Source organism: Somniosus microcephalus, chromosome 10 (assembly GCF_052327205.1).
Source record: "Somniosus microcephalus isolate GS21.2 chromosome 10, FLI_Smic_1.0, whole genome shotgun sequence".
In the NCBI taxonomy this organism is placed as follows: domain Eukaryota; kingdom Metazoa; phylum Chordata; class Chondrichthyes; order Squaliformes; family Somniosidae; genus Somniosus; species Somniosus microcephalus.
Genome location: NC_140996.1, coordinates 183,786,317 through 183,810,122, shown reverse-complemented (window position 1 = coordinate 183,810,122; position 23,806 = coordinate 183,786,317). Strand labels below are relative to the sequence as shown.

General features: G+C 42.9%; 1 protein-coding gene across 1 annotated transcript in view; it reads right to left on the bottom strand.

The window, feature by feature from the left end:
• Positions 1-6,086: 6,086 nt before the first annotated feature.
• uspl1 (ubiquitin specific peptidase like 1) overlaps positions 6,087-23,806 on the bottom strand; it is a 36,329-nt gene continuing 18,609 nt past the window's right edge. The window contains 3 exon segments of the mRNA XM_085999303.1: positions 6,087-9,819; positions 20,836-20,996; positions 21,085-21,210. Coding sequence (XP_085855429.1) covers positions 7,718-9,819; positions 20,836-20,996; positions 21,085-21,210 — 2,389 coding nt within the window. The 3' untranslated portion in view covers positions 6,087-7,717.

Below are 23,806 nucleotides of genomic sequence, written 5' to 3'. Positions count from 1 at the left end.
ATCTGAGAGTTAATTATGCAGGGGAAGCATGAGATTTTAATAAATGTAGTTTGATTTAAATCAAGTGTTTTAATGGAAGTTGTTACATAGAGTCTACAGTACTGAAACCGGTCATTCGGCCCAACTAGTCTATGTCAACATTTATGCTCCAGGCGAACCTCCTCCCACACAAACACAAAAGCAAAATACTGTGGATGCTGGAAATCTGAAATAGAAACAGAAAATGCTGGAAATATTCAGCAGGTCAGGCAGCATCCATGGAGAGAGAAAGTGAGTTAACGTTTTAGGTCGATGACTTTTCATCAGAACTGGAAAAACCTCCTCCCACCCCTCTTCACCTAACCCTATTAGCATATCCTTCTATTCCTTTCCCCATCATGTGCTTATCAAGCTTCCCCTTAAATGCATCCATACTATTCGCCTCAACTACTACTTAGAATCATAGAATGGTTACAGCACAGAAGGAGGCCATTCGGCCCATCGAGCCAATGCAGCTATTTGTGGTAGCATGTTCCACATTCTTACCACTCTTTGGGTAAAGAAGTTTCTCCTGAATTCCTTATTGGATTTATTAGTGACTATCTTATATTTATGACCTCTAGCTTTGGACACCCCCACAAGTGGAAACATTTTCTCTACAACTACCCTATCAAATCCTTTCATAATCTTAAAGACCTCTATCAGGTCACCCCTTAACCTTCTCTTTTCCAGAGAAAAGAACTCCTGCCTGTTCAGCCTTTCCTGATAGCTGCTCACTCTCAGTTCTGGTATCATCCATGTGAATTTTTTTTGCACCTTCTCCAGTGCCTCTATATAATTTTTAATAAGAACATAAGAAATAGGAGCAGGAGTAGGCCACTTGAGCCTGCGCCATCATTCAATAAGATCATGGCTGATCTTCTACCTCATCTCCACTTTCCTGCACTCTCTCCATATCCCTCGATTCCCCTAATATCCAAAAATCTATCGATCTCTATCCTGAATATACTCAACGACGGAGCCTCCACAGCCCTCTGGGGTAGAGAATTCCAAAGATTCACCATCCCCTCAGTGAAGAAATTCCTCATCTCAGTCCTAAATGGCCGACCCCTTATTCTGAGACTGTGACCCCTGGTTCTAGACTCCTGAGCCAGGGGAAACATCCTCCCTGCATTTACCCTGTCAAGCCCTGTAAGAATTTTGTATGTTTCAATGAGATCACCTCTTTTTCTAAACTCTAGAGAATATAGGCCTAGTCTACTCAATCTCTCCTCATAGGACAATCCCCCCCATCCCAGGAATCAGTCCAGTGAACCTTTGTTGCACTCCCTCTATGGCAAGTAAATCCTTCCTTAGATAAGGAGACCAAAACTGTACACGATACCCCAGGTGTGGTCCCACTAGGGCCCTATATAATTGCAGTAAGGCATCTTTACTCTTATACTCAAATCCTCTCTTGTAATAAAGTCCAACATACCATTTGCTTGCTGTATCTGCATGTTAACTTTCAGTGATTTGTGTACAAGGACACCCAGGTCCCTCTGAACACCAACATTTCCCAATCTCTCACCATTTAAAAAATACTCTGCTTTTCTATTTGTCCTATCAAAGTGGATAACTTCACATTTCTCCACATTATATTCCATTTGCCATGTTCTTGCCCACTCACTTAGTCTGTCTATATCCCCTTGAAGCCTCTTTGCATCCTCCTCACAACTTACAGTCCCACCTAGCTTTGCATCATCAGCAAACTTGGATATATTACATTTGGTCCCCTCATCCAAATCATTGATATAGATTGTGAATAGCTAAGGCCCAAGCACTGATCCTTGCAGTACCCCACTAGTTACAGCCTGCCAACCCGAAAATGACTCACTTATTCCTACTCACTGTTTTCTGTCCATTAACCAATCCTCAATCCATGCTAGTATATTACCTCCAATCACATGAGCCCTAATTTTGTTTAATAATCTTGTGTGGCTCCTGAGTGGGCAAGAACATGGCAAATGAAATATAATGTGGAGAAATGTGAAGTATTTTTTAAAATGGAGAGAGATTGGGAAAGGTTGGTGTTCAGAGGGACCTAGGTGTCCTTGTGATCAAAGTATTTGTTTAATTTCTCTGCCATTTTCTTATTCTCCATTATAACTTCTGTCTCAGCCTGTAAGGGACCCACATTTACTTTGGCTAATCTTTCCTTTTTACATACCTATAGTCTGTTTTTATGTCTCGCTAGTTTATTCTCATTCTATTTTCCTTTTCTTTATAATATGGAGACTAGAACTGTGCACAGTGCTCCCACGTATGATCTAACCAAGGTTCGATACAAGTTTAGCATAACTTCTCTGCTTTTCAATTCTATCCCTCTATGAACCCCAGTGCTTGGTTTGCATTTTTATGGTCTTATAACCAGGAATGACAGAAAGATTTACAATTCTTGTGAAATCTACACTATGGAACACAGTGTCTGAGCGACTGGTTTTCATCAATTCCCACTACAGATTCATGGTCATCTGCAGCAAAGTTGTATGCACCCACTTCTTTAATTTTATAACATTCTTATCGATGTGTTTGTACAAAATATTGAATTTCTTTCAAACAGTTCAGCACAAAAATATTTTAACTTAAACTGCAGTATACTACTGCTACCATTTTAAATAGGCTCACACCACAAGTTCTTGATCACAGAGCAAAGAGACTGCGCATGAAAAAAGCTGTCACTTTAGATAGATTATGTAAAACATAAGGCTGAATCAGCCTTTGCAACTTTCATACAGTTCCTAAGTAGCTGGTGATAGAGTGGTTGAGGACTTGATTGCCTGTCCTTTAGATCAAAGAATGCTGAGGTACAATGAGGGAAGCAAGGGTGAGAAATAAAATTGCAAAATTTATAAATTAATTTAGGTTTATAAATTATATTAGGCTTTAGCAACAGGAAGTGTAATTAACAAATGTTTTACACTGTTCTAAGAAAAAGAAAAAACATCAATTCCCATCTTGTACTTATGATTAAAAGCAAAACAAGCCACGTTGAGTATTTATATCCTTTTCTGTAGTAAAGGAACAGGAAAAGGAAACCACATCTCATCATCTCATGTTCACCAGGGTCCACACAGAACAGTCTAACAAGTTGCAGCTAAATTTCCACAATACACTCACCCTTCACTTCTGTTCTATACCCAGTTATTGCACTATTAGGCATAGGCTGCAGTCTTCATGTTTGGCCATTGTCTTTGAAAAATATTAGAAATCCCACTACATGCTGTGATCTTAATTATTTTTAATTTATTGATCTAAAAGTTCTATCAAAAATAAACTTACAAAATGTCATGACTTAAAAGTTGAAAACATTGATGTAGTAAAACAATATTCATAACAGTACTGGGTACCGGAGGGTAACACTAACATTAAAACTATTGCATGGAGCACCTGCTCCATTAAAAATAACTAGTTATTAAAATACTAATTGGGTCACCCTCAGACATTGCTGAAGATCAAAATGGGATTTTGGTGCCATCTTTAGGGCAAAGGTAATATAGCATATATTGGGTAAACAACTTTAAAGTTGTTAATGCACTAAAAGAAACATTCAGGCTAGAGTTAATCTAGCCTACCAAAGTGTAAAGAAGACACTTTTAAAACCTATATATATATAAAAAATCCAATGTGAAGCTTAATTAGGATGTAAGCAATGGAAAGAAAAGTAAATACCTGTACTTGTCACTTCATCAAAACATTTCAAAGTAACAATGATTGTTATGCAGGCAAAAGCAGCAGCCATTCTAACTAGAATCATCCCAAAAACAGTAATGAGATGTATGACCAATCAATATTTAATTTTGATAGTATAGGTTGAGGGACTGATGTTGTCCAGGACACCACTATTTTTTGAATAGTGCCATGGTACCTTTTAACATCCACCTGCACAGGCAGATGGGACCTCAGTTTAATATTTTTTCTCAAGGACAGCCCCTCCAACAATGCAGCATTCCATCAGATCGGCACTGGAATACTAGCCTAGATTGTGCACAAAAGTCAAACCCACAACCTTCTGACCAGAGGCGAGAGTACTGCCAGCTGATGCACAGAATAACCCAGCTTGAGGAATGATGCTTACAGGTGATCATATGTATACAAGGATAGCAGGGCATTACAAGCCAGCCTAATCATGTCCTCACCCAACATCCAGATGCATGATGATTTTCTCCTTCCTATTTAGAGAGGTTGAGGCAAACTGTAGTGCCCCTACCACCACCATGGCTGAGATCAGTTAGCTTTGTAGACCGATCAAACCTGGAACCTTCACCGCTCACTAGGAAAACTGGCTGAGATACATCTAATGCAATTTAGTGTGAATGTGACATAGTTGAATGGATGCCTTGAAAGACAAAGCCTTTCGGTATGATGTGGGTGGTACTGTTGTAATACCTATTTTTTCTTACAAACAGCAGTAATACCTATTTTCTCTTACAAACAGCAGTAAGAGTTCAAAGTTAGACTTTTCTTTTTTCTCTACCACAAATTCCTTTCAAGTCAGAGCTCGCTAATGGCTGTAGTACCACATTCCAGCCACTGGGTGGCACCATACAAAACATTTTGTTGCAGCTTTTATTTTGTGGATGCAGCAGAGAAATTAATCTACTCCAGCAAAGTGCTTTCTGGTCAAGAGGACCTTGTGGTTGAATCCTCTCACATTGGGTCCATCAAGTCAGATCGCAAGTCTCATTAGTCTCCGATATATCTGGAATGCCTGGAAAATTCCAGGTAGGCCTAAAATCATGCCTTTTGACATTACAGACTCCCATCACATAAATGCAAACCCTGGTCAGAGCATAATACACCAAGGCAGGGTGGCACCTTAAATGTCTTAAGTGCAGTATTGCTCAATTTTAAAGCCAAGCTTCCTTCCCCACAGCCAGTCTATTACCAAGAAAGCATTCTTCCACTCCTATCTCTCCTCCATTGTGAAATCCATGCCAGTTTTTATTTCAGATTTCCAGCATTCACGGTATTTTGCTTTTTTTTTTCCCTAGAGGGATAGAATTGAAAAGTATGGATGTTATGCTAAACTTGCATCGAACCTTGGTTAGACCACACTTAGGGTACTGCGTGCCGTTCTGGTCGCCCTATTATAAAAAGGATATAGAGGCACTGGAGATGGTACAGAAAGATTTACAAGGATGATACCAGAAATGCGAGGGTATACATATCAGGAAAGGATGAACAGGCTGAGTCTTTTTTTTCTTGAAAAAAGGTTGAGAGGTGACCTAATAGAGGTCTATAAAATTATGAAAAGTTTTGATAGAGTGGATAATGTTTGCACTTATGGGGAAGAGCATAACTAGAGGCCATCAATATAAGATAGTCACCAAGAAATCCAATAGGGAATTCAGAAGAAACTTCTTTACCCAAAGAGTGGTGAGAATGTGGAACTCGCTACCACAGGGAGTAGTTGAAGCGAATAGTATGGATGCATTTAAGGGGAGGCTGGACAAACATCTGAGGGAGAAGGGAAGAGGGTTATGCTGATAGATTTAGATGAGGAAAGACGGGAGGGGGCTCTAGTAGAGTATAAGCATCGACATGGACTGGTTGGGCCAAATGGCCTGTTTCTGTGCCGTATATCCTATGTACAGTAATCACTTTGCAACTCAGTTTATCTAATGGCCTCCACCCCCTACCAATTAAACTCCTTCAGAATGTGACAGCTAATGTCAAGTGAAAATACTCATTTACACCCCATCCTACTTCAGCAATTCCCAATCCTAAATCCCTGGCACACATCTGCTCCTCAGACACCAGTTTAGCTTTGTTCCCCACGCATTGGTAGTTGTTTTTAGCCACTATGCCCTGTCCTCTGGAACTCCTCCTCTAACTTGCCACCTCCCTTTGAAAAGCTTCTTAAAAACTTGGTTGACTATGGCATCTTTGGTTCCCCCTTAACCATTTTGGTTTTCCCTTCTGTCCTGCTCCATACTCACCGTTTTCTACCACTGTGAAGCACGAGACATTTATGTAAAGAGAGTTGTAGAAATGCAAGTCATTAGATTAAGATAATACAAAAAAGTGTTTGATTAGATAAATTTGTAGCACTGACCAACTGAGGGTTAGGTAAAAAATAAGTTTATTGTTTGGCAACATGGTCAACTTCACTTTCTTATTGAAAGTACAATAACCAAACAAACAGAATTGTCAGAGAAACACAAAGTAATTCAAGTAGAACATTGAATTATTATTACACAGGATAACTGGAAATTATATCAATTACTTTGGGCGACCAAGATCCCACTAATATACACATATGCTGGGTCTGGTGTTGGTGGTCTGGTTCAAGTTATCTTCTATTGGTACAAGTCTCAGCATAAGATGCATGTCTTACATTAGAGTTCACAAACATTAACAGTAAGTTTTATTACAGCTATTAAAAACATTTATTAAATAACAGCCTAGAAAGTCAACATCAACTTCGTGGCTACTCAACAAAATATATACACACACCACAGAACCTCCAGCACAAATTTCTTCACTGAATTTTCACAAACCAAGAAATAATACTTCGTATAGTACAAATAAAAAGCAAAGCACTGCAAATGTATGAGATCGGAAACAAATAGAAAATGCTGAAAATGCAGCATCCGTGGAGAGAAAACATCAGTTGATCTGTTGGGCAGAACCCCGAAGGGTCCTGACCAAAAGGTTGACTTTTCTTTTCTCTCCACAGATGCTGACCTGTTGTGTTTCTAGCATTTTGTGGGTTTTGAAATATTTATTACATAGTGGCTATTATGCAATCTCAATTTAATAAAAAAGGCACCCTTATTTTACATGATGTGCTAGTCTAAATTGTAAGTTCAGTTTCTCACACAACTGTTGCCTCTTTAAACATCAACTGGAAGAATCATTACTTGCAACAATTAAACCTTTTCGCACAAAACAGACAATTTTCCCCCACTATTTACACTTGTGCGAAAGGGGATTTATAGGACAATAATCTAATGGATGGATTTCGATGATATGAACTGCAAGAACAGAGCTCAAGTGAACCCAGAGATAGTATTACAGACTTGAAATCATTTCACTGGATCAACTGCTTTTAGTGTACTATGAACTTAATCTATTGCTTTCAAGTATATTGTGTACTCGTACTCGTCAGTGGTTTTACTCAGTTTAGTTTTTGTTGTGCTTATGTCTATAATAACAGCTACAGGAAAGTATTGATGGGGATATCATCATTGCCAGTTTATATAAATATTTGCAGCTCAAATAATTGGGGTTGACAAATTGCACTTTTCTAAATTTTCTTCAAATGAATTAACAAAAATGTAAAACAACCTACGGAAAGTTGAACTCCATTTGTCAAAATAGCACATCTGGTTCAGATTTTTCTTAAAGGAAAGTTAGCAACACTGCATCAAATGCGGGTGACCAACATATTTTATTCAGAAGTGTCGTTACAGCCTGGAATTACCAGGTCCTCAGATTCAAGTACTGTACAATGAAACTACTATAAAACACAGTATTATGCCTGAAAAAGTAAATTCACATTATACACAAACTACCCATTTGTCATGACATTTATAAAATAGGAACTATAAATTTTTATATGCAAGAGACTGAGCACAATTTACTCAGTATATTACAATTTACAGACAACAAATCAATGAGAAGTAAATTTAAAGTAACAAAACTGTTATTTAAACCAAGAATTCTCACTGTTTTAATAAATTACCACCATTTCCTAGCAGCTTTCAAAAAGATTTTCATCAAAGTTAGGCAATTCCTCTTCATGATCTGCTGTTAATGAGTGAAGAGTTGAAGTGGACAATAAATCTACCAACACTTCCTCCTTAATGGGGCTCTCATAAGCCGAAGCACGGACGTTAGTTCCACTGATTGACTCATTTTTATAAGCATGGTGCTGCTGCACCTGCAAGACTGAAATAGGTGATGTGTGGTCACCGTTAGCAGCCCTTGGACCTATGCTGCACCCATTACTCAGTTTACCATTTACTACTCCACCATCTGTTGCCATTCCACAAAGCCTTAAGTCATCACCTTGCATACAACCAGATGTAGTGGCTATAGCTGGAGTGAACAGTTCTGCAAGTAATTCATGTCCTGGGCTACTACTCAATGAAGCACTAGAACTGGTTGTACAAACAGACTCATTGTCTTCAACACCGAGCTGACGCCACAGCTCATTCAATACATCATCGTACATCATGCTTCCATTATTATTTTCAAGTTTTAACTGTCCTCCAGGGCCAGAAGTACTAACATATTCAGCAGCAGATTCACTACATTGGTTAGTCATCATTAGCTGGTCAAGTGATGCTAGTTGATCTTTTTTGTCTTGAAGTTTTTTGAGCAACTTCAGACGAAGCTCATGAGCTTTTGAGTTTACGTTACGCAGTTCTGTTTTTTTGACTGGGGTGGAACTCTGATCCTTCACATTAGAAGTCCCTGTCTCACACACTGTAGGACGACCATATTTTGATGAATTAGAAAGAAATGCTTTACTTAAAATATGGGCACCAGAAGACATTTTCTTGGGCAACAATACTTTGCAATTATCCTTCATATTACCAGAGTCTCGAGGCAAATGGCTATTATTCTGTACGCAAGCAATGTTTGGAACATTCGGATCTTGAGAGACTGGTACATTTTTGGTTGCCTTTTGTGCATGTTTTGAGAGATTTTTGGTTTTGAACCCATCAAAATGTTCCTTTATAGGGTGCTTTGAATCAGTCACTTTCAACAAAACACCCCCGCTATAAGTATTCTTAACTTCATTCCGAGACACTATTTTAGGTTCATTGCTCGTCAATGTTGAAAGGTGGCGGTTCAACAGGCTCTTTGCCCAGCCTGCAGCAAAGCTTCTGTTAGCTACCAGAGGCCAAGAAATAGCAGCTGATGACCCATTTACAGCAGGTGTTTTCAATATCTGAGATGATGGGATTTTGATGCAACCTTTCTTTTGTGTTTTATTATTAGACTGTATAGGCATTTTTGAACCAACAGATGCAGTTTCCATTTCTTGTACATGACAGGCAGCTGTACTCGCCGTTAACTTTTTCACAATGGTATCCCTTTGTAATATTGCAGGCTTCACAGCAGCTAGATCTGTTACTTGTAGTTGAGATGCTCTGGATGGGCAGGAAGGTGCTTCAGACTGTAAAATGTGCTTTTGAGGCAAGTCAGGTTTTACGACAGTTGCCTGATCCATTTGTTGGCATTTTTCATTAGAATACTGTACTTCAGTACAAGGTTGTACAGACACATTATAGTCGACAACCATCTGTGTTGCAAGAGGTGAATTTTGTAAAGATAGAGTCTTCTGCTGACTCTGCAGATCACATTGTTGAGCATGCGGTATGGATTGAGTGTTGTCCATTGGGTTCCCCTCACTGTCCACTTTAATCTCAACAAGGTCCAGTGTTATCACTGCATCATCTGCCAGGTGCTCCAGACCTGAAAGTAAGTTACTATTTGCAGTTCCTTGTTCATCATTTTCCTTTACACAGTTTACAATCGGTGTCGTAATCTCTGTAAATGTACTGAGCATCGGTTTCTCTACTGGACTTAACTGAACAGGACTATTTAATGACGTTTCACAGAGCAGCCGTGATACAGAGAAAGTGGCATCACTCTCTAAGGCTGGAGCACTAAGACAAATCTCAGACAATGAGTCACTAGACAGAAGCAGATCTCTGCTGCAAGTTGTATTTTCAAGGTCATTCTTTTCCCAGACGACAATGTGAACTTCATGTGCAGGAACCTTTAAAGTTGAACGTCTGCAACAACTGGAACCTCCTAAATCATTGCATTCAAGCCATGACCCTGCAAGACCAGATAAAAAACAAAAACTTAGAAGCACAGCTACCTAGTAAGTCATTTGAAAAATTATTTTCTAGTTACCTAACCAAGTACAATTATATATCATTGTGTAACAAAATGCTAACACGGCCTTTAAAAAAATACATTAAATATATTGGGCAGGATTTTCATTGGGCCGTGGAGGCGGGATTGGAGGCGTGTGGGGGGTTAAAATGGCAAAAACTGGCATGCGGGCCCAACCCCGCCTCCAAGCAATTTTCATTAATTCGTGTCTAGTGGTCCCGCCTCCATCCCGACTTCAAGAGGCGGGATAGGCCGTTAAGGCCCTTAACCAGCACTAAATTGCCTCTATAATGCCATTATGAAAGGCCTTTGCGATTTTAACCCTTTTCCCACGTGAAACACGCCTGTTCTGAAACACGATGGTGAAACCTGGTGGGAGCACTATTGGATTGCTGACTCTCAGCTGTAGGTCAACCATTAAAGAGGAGATTTGATCAGTCATCATTTGCAGGTGGCAGGACATTGTAGTCTCAGGTCTGGGGGAACTTTTAGAAGGCATAACCACAGCTGTGGAAGTTTGGAGCCTGACACCCATTTCCAGTGTGACCTCCTGGGAAACCCCTCTCGCCACCCTCACTGAGCACTTCCTCAACTGAGGCATATACCAGAAGCATGGGAGCCATTTATTTCCTTCCCTTCTGGACATTAGATGAGGATGAACAGCAGCCGCGGCACCAGCAGAACCAGGAACAGTAGCAGCACCAAAGCAGCAGCACCAACAGCAGCGCCAGCTGCTGCTCACCCACCTGAAGCTGCACAGGCCAGAAGGTGCCAGCGCATGGAAGCCCGTTGCGCAGGAGATACCCCCCCCAAACAGGGTCTACAGACACAGGGTCAGCTACCTCAACATGTCTGAGCAGCAGTGCCAAAGGCGGCTCCGACTTTCGCGAGAGGTAGACATCTGCGCAATGCTGCAACAACACCTGCAGGCCAGAGGACCAGGTGGACAACCCTTACCAGTGGCCGTCAAAGTCACCATCACACTCCACTTTTTTGCCTCGGGCTCATTCCAGGGATCAGCAGCAGACATCAGCGGCATCTCCTAGGCAGCCGCACACACTTGCATCACACAGGTAACCGATGCCCTCTTCACCATCGTGCACAATCACATCCATTTCACCAAGGATCAAGCAAGTGTCACGGCACGTGCGGTTGGATTAGCTAACCTGGCAGGCTTTCCAAGGGTGCAGGGTGTCACTGACTGCACACGTGACCCCATCGCAATCCAGGTATTTGTGTCAACTGCAAGGGCTTCCACTCCCTTAACGTTCAGCTGGTGTGTGACCACAAGAAGGAAATTTTGCATGTTTGTGCCAAGTACCCTGGCAGTTGCCATGACTCCTTCATACTGCGCCAGTCTAGTGTGCCTCCGCTATTCAGTCCGCCAGACCAACTTAACGGATGGCTACTTGGAGACAAGGGCTATCCCCTGAAGACGTGGCTAATGACGCCGTTGAGGAGCCCATCCAACGAAGCTGAGGAGAGCTACAACTCCAGCCACATGTCCACCAGAGCCATAATCAAGCAAACCATCAGTTTGCTGAAGATGCGCTTCAGATGCCTGGATAGATCAGGTGGAGCCCTGCAGTACTCAGCAGCCAGGGTCTCCAGAATTGTTGTGCTTTGCTGTGCACTTCACAACATGGCACAGCGTTGTGGCTTGCAGATTCCCGAGGACCAATTGTCTCCTCACATATCCTCCTCAGATGAGGAGGAGGAGGAGGGCGAAAACAAGCATCTTGCAGAGGCCCATCAACCAGCGGCAGCAGTACGCGAGAACATTGCTGCCCGGGATGCAAAGAAAGCACTCATCTTGACCAGATTTGCTTAGCCTAGCCAATCAAGCACTTTTGCCTCGCAGCTTCTTACCTGAGCATCGACAATGGCCAAGGACCAGCGGATTCCTAGCAATATGACCACCATACTGACAATTGCAAGTAATCTTAAGCCCTCAATGTGAAAGTCCCATTCACAAAATGACACACGCCACAACTACAGCAGTAGCCATCAGATTTTTTATTTACATTATTCATCTGATGGCTTTTTCACAGAAAACATCAAATTTCACCCAAGTGACTACCCTTGTGACTATTTGTACAGTATCTTTCTCTAACGCGTGCTCCTACATTGTGCTTCCCCTGTGGCTTCAGATGATGTGGAGGCCCCTTGCTCACTTTCCTGCTGCTCCTGTCTCGACACCTTTGGCGGGCGTCCTCTGGGGTTGCGAACCTGTGAGGGCTCGTCAACAGTCTGCTGCTCCTGCGGCTGTGCAGGGGTTGAGACGCCGATCTCAGATGGGTGTGGACTCTGGTGGGGCTCTGACCGAGGGCTCTGCAGTGGCATGGAAGTGTGAGCGCTCGGAGAGGAGCCCCCACCGTCTTGATGTCTGCCACCAACTTCCCTCTCATGGGTCAGGTCCCCCTCAGCGCTTGCAAGGGGCTTGAGAGCACTTTGCTGCACACCAGGGGGGCCATGGGGACCCGTATCTGCACTGGCAGTCCTACTCAGAAGGACTTCCATGAAGGTCTGGTTTCTCTGTTCAATAGATGACCATCACTCCTCCAGAGATGTCATTCTATTCAGAACACTCGCCATGTTTTCTACACTCTGGCAACTTATCACCTCCATGGAGGTTGCCATCCTTTCCATGGTGATGCGTTCATGTGCCAATGTCTCCACAAAGGCTCTGCTCATGTTCGCTATGGACTCCTCCATTCACTCCACACTCGCAGCGACCCTGGAGACAAAACCTGCCAGAGACTCCTGCATCTGTTCCTGGAGTTCCAGCACGCTGATCTTATGGATGGACCCAGAGGCAGAGGGTCGACATGCAGCTGAGCCAAGCTGGCAGAGTCCTGCGCCCTCCGACTAGGACTCTCCACTGCTGCCCGTCTCCACAATCTGCTGATGCTCACTTGTGAGCTGTGATACACCAGGTGACAACACTACTCTATGTCCCGAAGGTGCCACCGAGGTGCGAGTGTCTGCGCTGGTGCTGGGTGCGCCGAATTCTGCCGACGCTGTGCCCTCAGAGGTTGCAGCTTCCTCTGAGGAGTCTTGAGGCTCATGCTCGTCCTCCTGGCTAGTGGGGACGGGTGCTTGCAATGGTCCTGTGCGGGAGTAAAGGAAAGAGTCGGAGATGTGATGCCAAGGTTACATGCACATTGCAGATGATCATTAGTCCATCTGTTAAGAGCTTCAGAATCATTATCAGCGACTCATGCAATGTCAATGAGATGGAAAACTATTCTATCACCAGCTTGCTGTGATGCACCCCTCTGTCCATCCCTCACTTGCGCATCTTCCTCCACTCCTACGATCTCCAGGACTGCCTCCTCCCAGGGGGTGAGGTGGGCTACTGAGGGTGGCCCTCCTCCTGTCCTCACTCATTGTGAGCTCTCTTTTCCTGCAATGAGGGAGACGAGTGGAGGTTGAGTGAGAATGAAGGAGTGAGTGTAGAGATTCCATAGCATAGATGCTTAGAAGGAGACAAAGATGGAGTGAGGTGGCAAGACCAAGGTCCCTCCCTGTGTGTTGTCAGTTATTTTCATAGCATCACAGTGATAGGGAGTGTGAGGGCTGCATAGTCGAATAGTTAGGTGAATGTGACCAGAGAGAGGGAATGGGTAAGGGTGCATGGATGTCAGTGTCAAGTGGGATGTGGAGGAAGAGATTGCTAAAGCTGAGTGCTGGTGAGGAAAGGCAATGGGGATCAGATTGAGGGTGATGGGAAATTCACACTCACTTTTCCAGTGCGCAGGTTATGAAATCTCTTCCTGCATTGAATCCAGGTTCTGTGGGTTACTGATAATGAGTTGACCTCCTCTGCCACCTGGACCCAGAGAGCCTTGGTCTGCTTGGGGGGGGGGGGTGGGGGTTCTTCCTCCCTGAAGGGAAGAGCACCTCTTTTATGAGCTCTTGCTCCCTCAACTAAAGCCTGCAAGGCAATGTCATCAAACCTCGGAGCAGCCCTAGCTCTCTCGTTGGCCATCCTTCCTCCAGGTCCCAGTAGCATGAAAGGCCAAAAGGTTGTCAGTCTGCAGAAGAAGCAAGGCTTGTTGCAGACCTTAAATGCAGCAGTAATGATGATGTCATCGGAGGCAACTTCCAGCAAAGAATGTGTCATGGAACCAACCAGGGAACAGGTTATTTTAGATCTCATTATGTAATGAGACTGGGTTAATTAGCAATCTCATAGTAGAGGATCCTCTGGGGCAGTTATCATAATATGATGAATTTCACATTAAGTTTGAGAGTGACTTGCCTAAATACGAAATTAGAGTCTTAAACTTAAGTAAAGCAAATTATATTAGATATGAGGGGTGAGTTGGCTTAGGTAGATTGGAAAAATAGATTGAGAGAGTAGGAATAAACGGGTCATTTTCGGGTCGGCAGGCTGTAACTAGTGGGGTACCGCAAGGATCAGTGCTTAGGCCTCAGCTATTCACAATCTACATCAATGATTTGGATGAGGAGACCTAATGTAATATATCCAAGTTTGCTGATGATACAAAGCTAGGTGGGAATGTAAGTTGTGAGGAGGATGCAAGGAGGCTTCAAGGGGATATAGACAGGCTAAGCGAGTGGGCAAAACCTTGGCAAATGGAATATAACGTGGAGAAATGTGAACTTATCCACTGGTAGGAAAAATAGAAAAGCAGAGTATTTTTTAAAATGCTGAAAGATTGGGAAATGTTGGTGTTCAGAGGAACCTGGGTGTCCTTGTAGACTACTCACTGAAAGTGAACATGCAGGTACAGCAAGCAATTAGGAAAGCAAATGGTATGTTGGCCTTTATTACAAGAGGTTTTGAGTATAAGGCAGCATTTGACAGAGTGTGGCATCAAGGATCCCTAGTCAAACTAAAGTCAATGGGAATCGGGGGGAATACTCTCCACTGGCTGGAGTCACACCTAGCACAAAGGAAGATGGTTGTGGTGGTTGGAGGTCAATCATCACAGCCCCAGGACATCGCTGCAGGAGTTCCTCAGGGCAGTGTCCTAGGCCCAACAATCTTCAGCTGCTTCATCAATGACCTTCCCTCAAACATAAGGTCAGAAATGGGGATGTTCGCTGATGACTGCAGTGTTCAGTGCCATTCACAACTTCTCAGATAATGAAGCAGTCCATGCCTGCATGCAACAAGACCTGGACAACATTCAGGCTTGGGCTGATAAGTGGTAGGTATCATTCGCGCCACACAAGTGCCAGGCAATGACCATCTGCAACAAGCAAGAGTCTAGCCACCACCCAAGCCTGAATGTTGTATTGACATTCAATGGCATTACCATCACCGAATCCCCCACCATCAACATCCTGGGGGGTCACCAGTGACCAGAAACTTAACTGGACCAGCCACATAAATACTGTGGCAACAAGAGCAGGTCAGAGGCTAGGTATTGTGTGGCGAGTGTCTCACCTCCTGACTCCCAAAGCCTTGCCACCATCTACAAAGCACAAGTAAGGATAGTGATGGAATACTCTCCACTTGCCTGGACGAGTGCAGCTCCAACAACACGCAAGAAGCTCAACACCATTCAGGACAAAGCAGCCCACTTGATTGGCACCCCATTCACCACCTTAAACATTCACTCCCTCCACCACCGGCGTACCGTGGCTGCAGTGTGTACCATCTACAAGATACACTGCAGCAACTCGCCAGGCTTCTTCGACAGCACCTCCCAAACCCGCGACCTCTTCCACCTAGGAGGACACGGGCAGCAGGCATATGGGAACACCACCACCTCCAAGTCACACACCATCCTGACTCGGAAGTATATCGCCATTCCTTCATCATCGCTGGGTCAAAATCCCGGAACTCCCTCCCTAACAGCACTGTGGGAGTATCTTCACCACACGGACTGCAGCAGTTCAAGGCGGCAGCTCACCACCACCTTCTCAAGGGTAAATAGGGATGGGCAATAAATGCTGGCCTTGCCAGTGACGACTACATCCTATGAACGCATAAAAAAGAGTAAAGACATCTTACTGCAATTATATAGGGCCCTGGTGAGACAACACCTGGAGTATTGTGTACAGTTTTGGTCTCCTTACTTAAGGAAGGATATACTTGCCATAGAGGGAGCGCAACGAAGGTTCACCAGAGTGGTTCCTGGGATGGGAGGGATTGTCCTATGAGGAGACATTGAGTAGGCTAGGCCTATATTCTCTAGTTTAGAAGAATGAGAGGTGATCTCATTGAAACATACAAAATTCTTATGGGCTTGACAGGGTAGATGAAGGGAGGATGAACCAGCAGTCACAGTCTCAGAATAAGAGGTCGGCCATTTAGGACTGAGATGAGGAGAAATTTCTTCACTCAGAGGGTGGGGAATCTTTGGAATTCTCTACCCCAGAGGGCTGTGGAGGCTCAGTTATTAAGTATATTCAAGACAGAGATCGATAAATTTTGGAATATTAAGGGAATGGAGGGAGTGGATATAGTGCAGGAAAGTGGAGTTGAGGTAGAAGTTCAGCCATGATCTTATTGAATGGCAGAGCAGGCTCGAAGGGCCAAATGGCCTACTCCTGCTCCTATTTCTTATGTTCTTGCGTTCTAAGCCTGAGGATTGGGAGAGCTCCAGAAATCAGCAAAGGCTGACCAAAAAATTGATAAAAAAGGGAAAAAATAGAACGAGAGAAAACTAGCAAGAAATATAAAAACAGATTGTAAGAGCTTCTACAAGTATGTAAAAAGGAAGAGAGTAGCAAAAGTAAACATAGGTCCCTTAAAGGCTGAGACAGGAGAAATTATTAGGGGGAATAAGGAATTGACAGAAACATTAAATATTTTATATCTGTCTTCACAGTAGAAAACACAAAAAGCATACCAAAAATGATAGGGAAGCAAGGGGCTAATGGGGGGTGAGGAACTTAACGTAATGAATAAGTAGAGAAAAAGTACTAGAGAAACTAATGGGACTAAAAGCCAACAAATCCCCTGGACCAAACAGCCTACATCCTAGGGTTCCAAAAGAGGTGGCTGCAGAGATAGTAGATGCATTGGTTTGATCTTCCAAAATGCCCTAGATTCTAGAATAGTCCCAACTGATTTGAAGGTAGCAAATGTAACACCACTATTCAAGAAAGGAGGGAAGAGAGAAAACAGGGAACTACAGGCCAGTTAGCCTGACATCAGTCATCAGGAAAATGCTGGAATCCATTGTTAAGGAAGTGGTAACAGGGCACTTAGAAAATCATAATATGATTAGGCAGAGCCAACATGGTTTTATGAAATGGAAATCATGTTTGACAAATTTATTAGAGTTTTTTGTGGATGTAACTAGCAGGGTAGATAAAAGGGAAACCAGTGGATGTAATATATTTGGATTTCCAAAAGGCATTCAATAAGGTGCCACATTTAAGATTATTACACAACATGGGGTTGGGGGTATTATAGTAGCATGGATAGAGGATTGGATAACGTACAGAAAACAGAGAGTAGGGATAAACGGGTCTTTTTCAAGTTGACAGGCTGTAACTAGTGGGGTGCCGCAAGGATCAGTGCTGGGGCCTCAGCTATTTACAACCTATATTAATGACCTAGATGAAGGGACCGAGTGTAATGTATCCAAGTTTGCTGACGATACAAAGCTAGGTGGGACAGTAAGAGGTGAGAACACAGAGTCTGCAAAGGGATAGGCTAAGTGAGTGAGCAGCAAGGTGGCAGATGGAATATAATGTAGGGAAATGTGAGGTTATTCACTTTGGTAGGAAGAACAGAAAAACAGACTATTTTTTAAATGGTGAGAAACATTCAAATGTTGGTGTTCAGAGAGATTTAGGTGTCCTCGTGCAAGAAACACAGAAAGCTAGCATGCAGGTACAGCAAGCAATAAAGGAAGGCAAATGGCATGTTGGCCTTTATTGCATGGGGGCTGGAGTATAAGAGTAAGGAAGTCTTGTTACACTTGTACAGGGCCTTGGCAAGACCACACCTGGAGTACTGTGCACAGTTCTGGTCTCCTTGTCTAATGAAAGATATACTTGTCTTGGAGGCGGTGCAACGAAGGTTCACTAGATTGTTTCCTGGGATGAGAGGGCAGTCCTGTGAGAAGAGACTGTGTACCTCCATTAGGCCGATACTCTTTGGAGTTTGGCAGAATGAGAGGTGATCTCATTGAAACATACAAGATTCTAAAGGGGATTGACAGGGTAGATGCGGAGAGGTTGTTTCCCCTGGCTGGAGTGTCTCAAACTAGGGGGCATAGTCTCTAAGGGGCAGGCCATTTAAGACTGAGATGAGGAGGAATTTCTTCACTCAGAGGGTTGTGAACCGTTGGAATTTTCTGCCCCAGAGAGCTGTGGATGCTGTTTCTTAGAGTATATTCAAGGCTGAAAGAGATAGATTTTTGGACTCTGGGGGAAAATCAAGGGATATGGAGATTGGGCGGGAAAGTGGAATTGAGGTCGATGATCAGCCATGATCTTATTGAATGGCGGATGAGGCTCGAGGGTCTGTATGGGCTACTCCTGCTCCTATTTCTTATGTTCTTATATGGCAGAGACACAATGGACCAAATGGCCTCCTTCTGCGCTCCAAACTTCTACTTCAATCCTTAAATCAGCCAGCTCTAGTGATGTACATAATCTCAGAATGGAACTAGTTTTGACTATTGTGAAGTTATCTCTGAAAGGTAACCCAAATTGAATGGATAGCCTCATCTTGTTTTCTCATGTTCCAAGGCTGCTTTTGTCACATACATACACTTATCTGAAGCAGTGTTTAATCAAACCTAAACACAGCTTTGTGCCAATGAAAGCTAATGCATAAAATTCCCAATTTATTCCCCCTATAATTGATTTGTGTGTCAGTCATATGGATACTCCTCCTTCCATACGGAATCATTACAGCACAGAAGGCCATTCAGCCCTTCACATCTGCCAGCTCTCTGAAAGAGCTGTCTAATTTAGTCCCACACCCCATCTTTTTCCCCATAACCCTGCAAATTAGTCAAGTACATAGATACATAGAAGATAGGAGCAGGAGTAGGCCATTCGGCCCCTCGAGCCTGCTCCGCCATTCAATGAGATCATGGCTGATCATCCAAATTCAGTACCCTGTCACTGCTTTCTCCCCATATCCCTTGATCCCTTTAGCCTTAAGTGATCCCTTTAGCCTTACATGTCCAATTGCCTTTTAAAAGAACCTATGGAATCTGATTCCACCACCGTCAGGTAGTATGTTCCAGATCTTAACAACCCTGTGTGTAAAGAAATTTCTCATTTGCCCGCTAGTTCTTTTGCCAATTTTTTCAAATCTATGACCTCTGGTTACTGACCCATTTGCCAGAGGAAATAATTTCTTCCTACTTGCTCTATCAAAACCCCTCTTAATTTTGAATACCTCCATTAGGTCCCTCCTCAACTTTCTCTGTTCCAATCTCTCCACATAACTGAACTCCCTCATCCCTGGCATCATCCTGGTAAATCTATGTACTCTCTCCAGGGCCTTGACATCCTTCCTAAAGTGTGGTGCCCAGAACCGTACACAATACTCCAGCGGAGGTCTAAACGGAGATTTATAAAGGTTTAGCATAACTTCCTTGCTTTTGTATTCAATGCCCCTATTTACAAAGCCAAGTATCCCATACACATTCTTAACCGCCTTCTCAACTTGCTCTGCCACCTTCAAAGATTTGTGAATCTGCACCCACAAGTCCTGGTATTCTTGCACTTCCCCCACCCCCCTCAAAAAAAAAGCACCATTTAGATTATACTGCTTCTCCATGTTATTTCTCCCAAAGTGCATCACTTCATACTTATCCGCATTAAATTGCATCTTCCATGCGTCTGCCCATTTCACCAGTCTGTATGTCCTCCTGAAGTCTACTACCATCCTGCTCACGATTTACTACATTGCCAAGTTGCGTATCGTCTGAAAACTCAATTGTACTCCCTATACCAAAGTCCAGGTCAGAAAAACATCCATTTACCACTATGCTCTGCCTTCTATCCCGTAGCCAATTTCGTATCCAAGTTACCACCATCCCTTTAATACCATGTGCTCCTATTTTGCGAAAAGGTGTGTTAGGAGGTACAAATGCCTTTTGAAAGTCCATCTACTGCACTACCTTCATAAACCCTCTGTTATTTCAAATCAGGTCAGTCAGACACGATTTGCCATTAACAAATACATGGTGACTGTCCCTCATTAACCCATGCTTCTCCAGGTGAGAAGTAATTTTGTCCTTGACAATGGTCTCTAGTAGTTTTCCCACCACTGACGTTAGACTGATTGGCCTGTAATTACCAGGTTTATCCTCTCCCTTTTTCTGAACAGGGATGTAGCATTTGCAATCCTCCAGTCCTCTGGCAATTCATCAATATCCAAGGAGGATTGAAAGATGGTGGTCAGAGCTTCAGCTTTCTCCATCCTAACTTCCCTCAGCAACCTAGGATGCATCTCATCTAGAGTGAGCCAACCTATTAGGCACCTCCTTTATCTATTTTTAATCCTATCCAGTATCTATACTGCCCCCTTCCTCTACACCAGCATTAACTTCATCCTTTCTTTTATGAAGACAGATACAAAGTACTCATTCAGTCCTGCCCTCTGCCTCCACAAGATGATTTCCTTTCTTTGTACTATTATGTACACTAGAAATATTGAAGCCTTTGCTAATTTAACTAGACTCATCTCCAAGCCCTAATTTTTGTTTTTCCTACTACGGTACTTAATGGTCACACCCAGCCCACAAGTTTTATTTTTATGGGGCAGTACAAGATATGAAAAGGAGTGAGGCTTCTGTAAGATGTGTATAGCAGCTGGGTACCTGTGCTTGTTTGCAAGAATTAAGTTGACCCTGGTGACTGCTGCAAATAAATTCCTGCATCTGCTCGCCAATCTGATCATTTCAAGCACCAACAGAAAAGCAATGCAACCATCACAAGTGCTCTCAGGAAAAAAAGTTACTCAAAATCCAGAAGCTTAGTGTCCAAAAAAGGAATACATACCATCAGAATTCTGAATCCATGTGACAAAGTGCTTCATATTTTGTAAATATTGAATAATGGTGCAGATTCTGTACGAGTTGCCTTGAAAGTCAAATCTGTAAGTGTCCAAGTCTGTGTGTGGCAGCCCATCCACAAAATGTAGCATATATATTGATGATACACTAGGAGAAACAGAAATTATAATAAAGTTCCAAAACTTAATTAAACCACAATTCAATGTAGACAAAGATTTATAAACAGTGTACCTACCGATCTAAAAGCATTTTTCTTTTTTGATCTTTATCTTGACATTTATTGCAGGGTGATTTATGAACAGCATTCAGTGGGTGCCAATCTGAAACTGCTTTTGTAAATGTAGGCAAGGTTTTCATACACCTACAAAAAGAAAATCTATCATAAACACCACACGCAAAAGTTTCACACCAGTAAAAATGCCTGCTCTACATTTGTGTCCAAGTCTAACCTAAAAAGGGAGTGCACATTGCATATTTAAAGATAACTTTTATAGCAAAATAAATTACCTACCCGTTAGGGTCCTCATTGTGAGACATGATCCCTCCCTCACACATTACCTGGTTTAAATCAAGTTGAATTTAATATTCTGAAGGGGAAAACACATGTGCAAAATTGAACGCAGTACTCCAGATGGAGTCTGACCAGTGCTCTGTACAACTGAAGCATCCCCATGGTATTAAAGACCCCTCGAAGTAAAGGCCAGCATTCCATTAACCTTTTTGATTACTTTTTGCCCCTGTGCAACATACTTGGTGATTTTTGCACCCCGGACACCTAAATCCCTTTGCTCTTCCACAGCTACTAGTTTCTCACCATCAAGAAAATATTCTGGTTTGTTTTTCTTGCATCCAAATTGAACTCTTATCTACCACAGCTTTGCCAACTGACTTAATCTGTCTACATCCCTTTGTAACTTCCTCCCATCTACACAACACACTGTGGGGGAAAAATTCAGTTGTTTGCACCTCCCATTAGCACCTTAAGAGGGTGTGGAGATGCCGGTGTTGGACTGGGGTGGACAAATGCAAGAAGTCAAACACCAGGTTATAGTCCAACAGTTTTATTTGAAATCACAAGCTTTCGGCTCGCTGCTCCTTCGTCAGGTGAACGCAGGAGCAGCGCTCCGAAAGCTTGTGATTTCAAATAAAACTGTTGGACTATAACCTGGTGTTGTGTGACTTCTTACCTTAAGAGGGCACTAAGCAACTAGCGCCCAGGCGCGATGTTTGCGGCGCTCGCAAAATTAACTAGACATTTTGCGGTGGCGCTAAACACTACCGCCACGATCTCCTGTGCCAGCAGATTGTGACGTCAGTCGAGTGCGCAACGCCCCGGACGTTGAGTGGCGCCCCCTGCCTTACCGCTAGCAACGACAGGTTGAGGGGAGCGTTTTGCAGTCAGAAAGGGACTGGGGAGCGCTATTTAAAGGCGACCGCTTCCTGCCGTTTTTTGTTGGTGACATTTTTGCACCACGCAGAGAGAGAGAGAGAGAGAGAGACTGACTGACTGACTTCTGGAGAGATTCAATACTGTGTGAAGGAGTTTTGGATACGGAACAGCACTTTGCAGGTTCATTTTGATTTGCCCTACCTTGCTTCGCCAGCGCTCTGAGGTAGCGCCTTGCTCTTCGGCCTTTGCGCCTTAAGACAGGTGTGAAGCGTCTGATTTAGCGCTCCAATCACCTCCAGGGGCTATAAGAACATAAAAATTATATCCAGGGGCTATAAAAGCTAAGTTTGCCGTCGGAGGCGATAATTAGCGCCAGGCGCTAAACTTTGCACACGGCCAATAATGGCGCCCCAAATGGGGCAATACTGAATTTTTCCCCGTGCCTCTTAACTTGGTGTCATCTGCAAACCTAGATATAACTGCTCTCTAGTCCTTCATCCAAGTCATTGAAATATATGTCAAAAAGCTGCAGCCCCAGTACAGATCCCAGGAAAACACCTCTCATCACATCCCACCAATCAGAGTCCATTTCCTTTATCCCTACTCTGTCTCCTACCTCCTAACCAAATTCCAACCCATGTCAGTTGGCTCACGGTCAAGTTCAGAATGTGACTCTCGAATTGGTGTGCAATGGTGCAGAAGTTGGAAGGGGCATGATGGACCAGTCATGCCTTAGCCATTTTGGCAATTGCTTTTGCTCCTGTCTGTGCCAGAAGCACTGGTCAAAAAACAGAACTGATCAATAATAATGCTCAAAAATGTTAATTTTTTTTCTTTAGGAAGAAACAACATGGATTGACCAAAAATAATGGCAAATAATGTAACCATTTTGAATTTTGTTAAAACACTATTAAACAAGAACATTAAAAAGGAACTGCATAAATTGCTTTAAGCAACATAAAGATCACCGAGATGTTCAAGATATCACAATGGTCTATCTGTAAGCAGAAAATGCGAGGAGTAGTTGTTTTCCACGACATGAAAGAACAAGCTGCCACTCTGACACATGCAAAGGGCTTTTGTACAATGAAAGAGCCGGTGGGTCGCTGCAAAGAAGTCAAACACTTGGAGACATCTTCCACATGGTTTCTCAAAAATGTTGCACCTAGCCTGGTTTAACTCCAGGGGAGGAAACCAAATGAAGAAAAATTAAAGCATTTTAAGTTAGTACAGAAATCATTTATGCAGTTTTGTCCAATAGATTAACTTAACAGGATTGACACAGCAGAAATCTTTGATGGGAATAGATCATCGCTCTCAGACATAGCTAGTTTTATTCATGCAATAATTGTTTTGACAATCTTGCGGAAATCCAGAATGTACATAAACTGCACCAGATTAATTTTGTTCCTTCTTAGTTTGCCATTAATGAAGGATAAAACAGAATTAAACCTTTATGGTGTCACAATGGGGAAGATAAAACATTCCATACCATTTTTTTTGAATTTCCAATATCTATGTTTTAATATAATTTTCTTCAAGAATAAAGATTTGGGAAAGCAGTGAA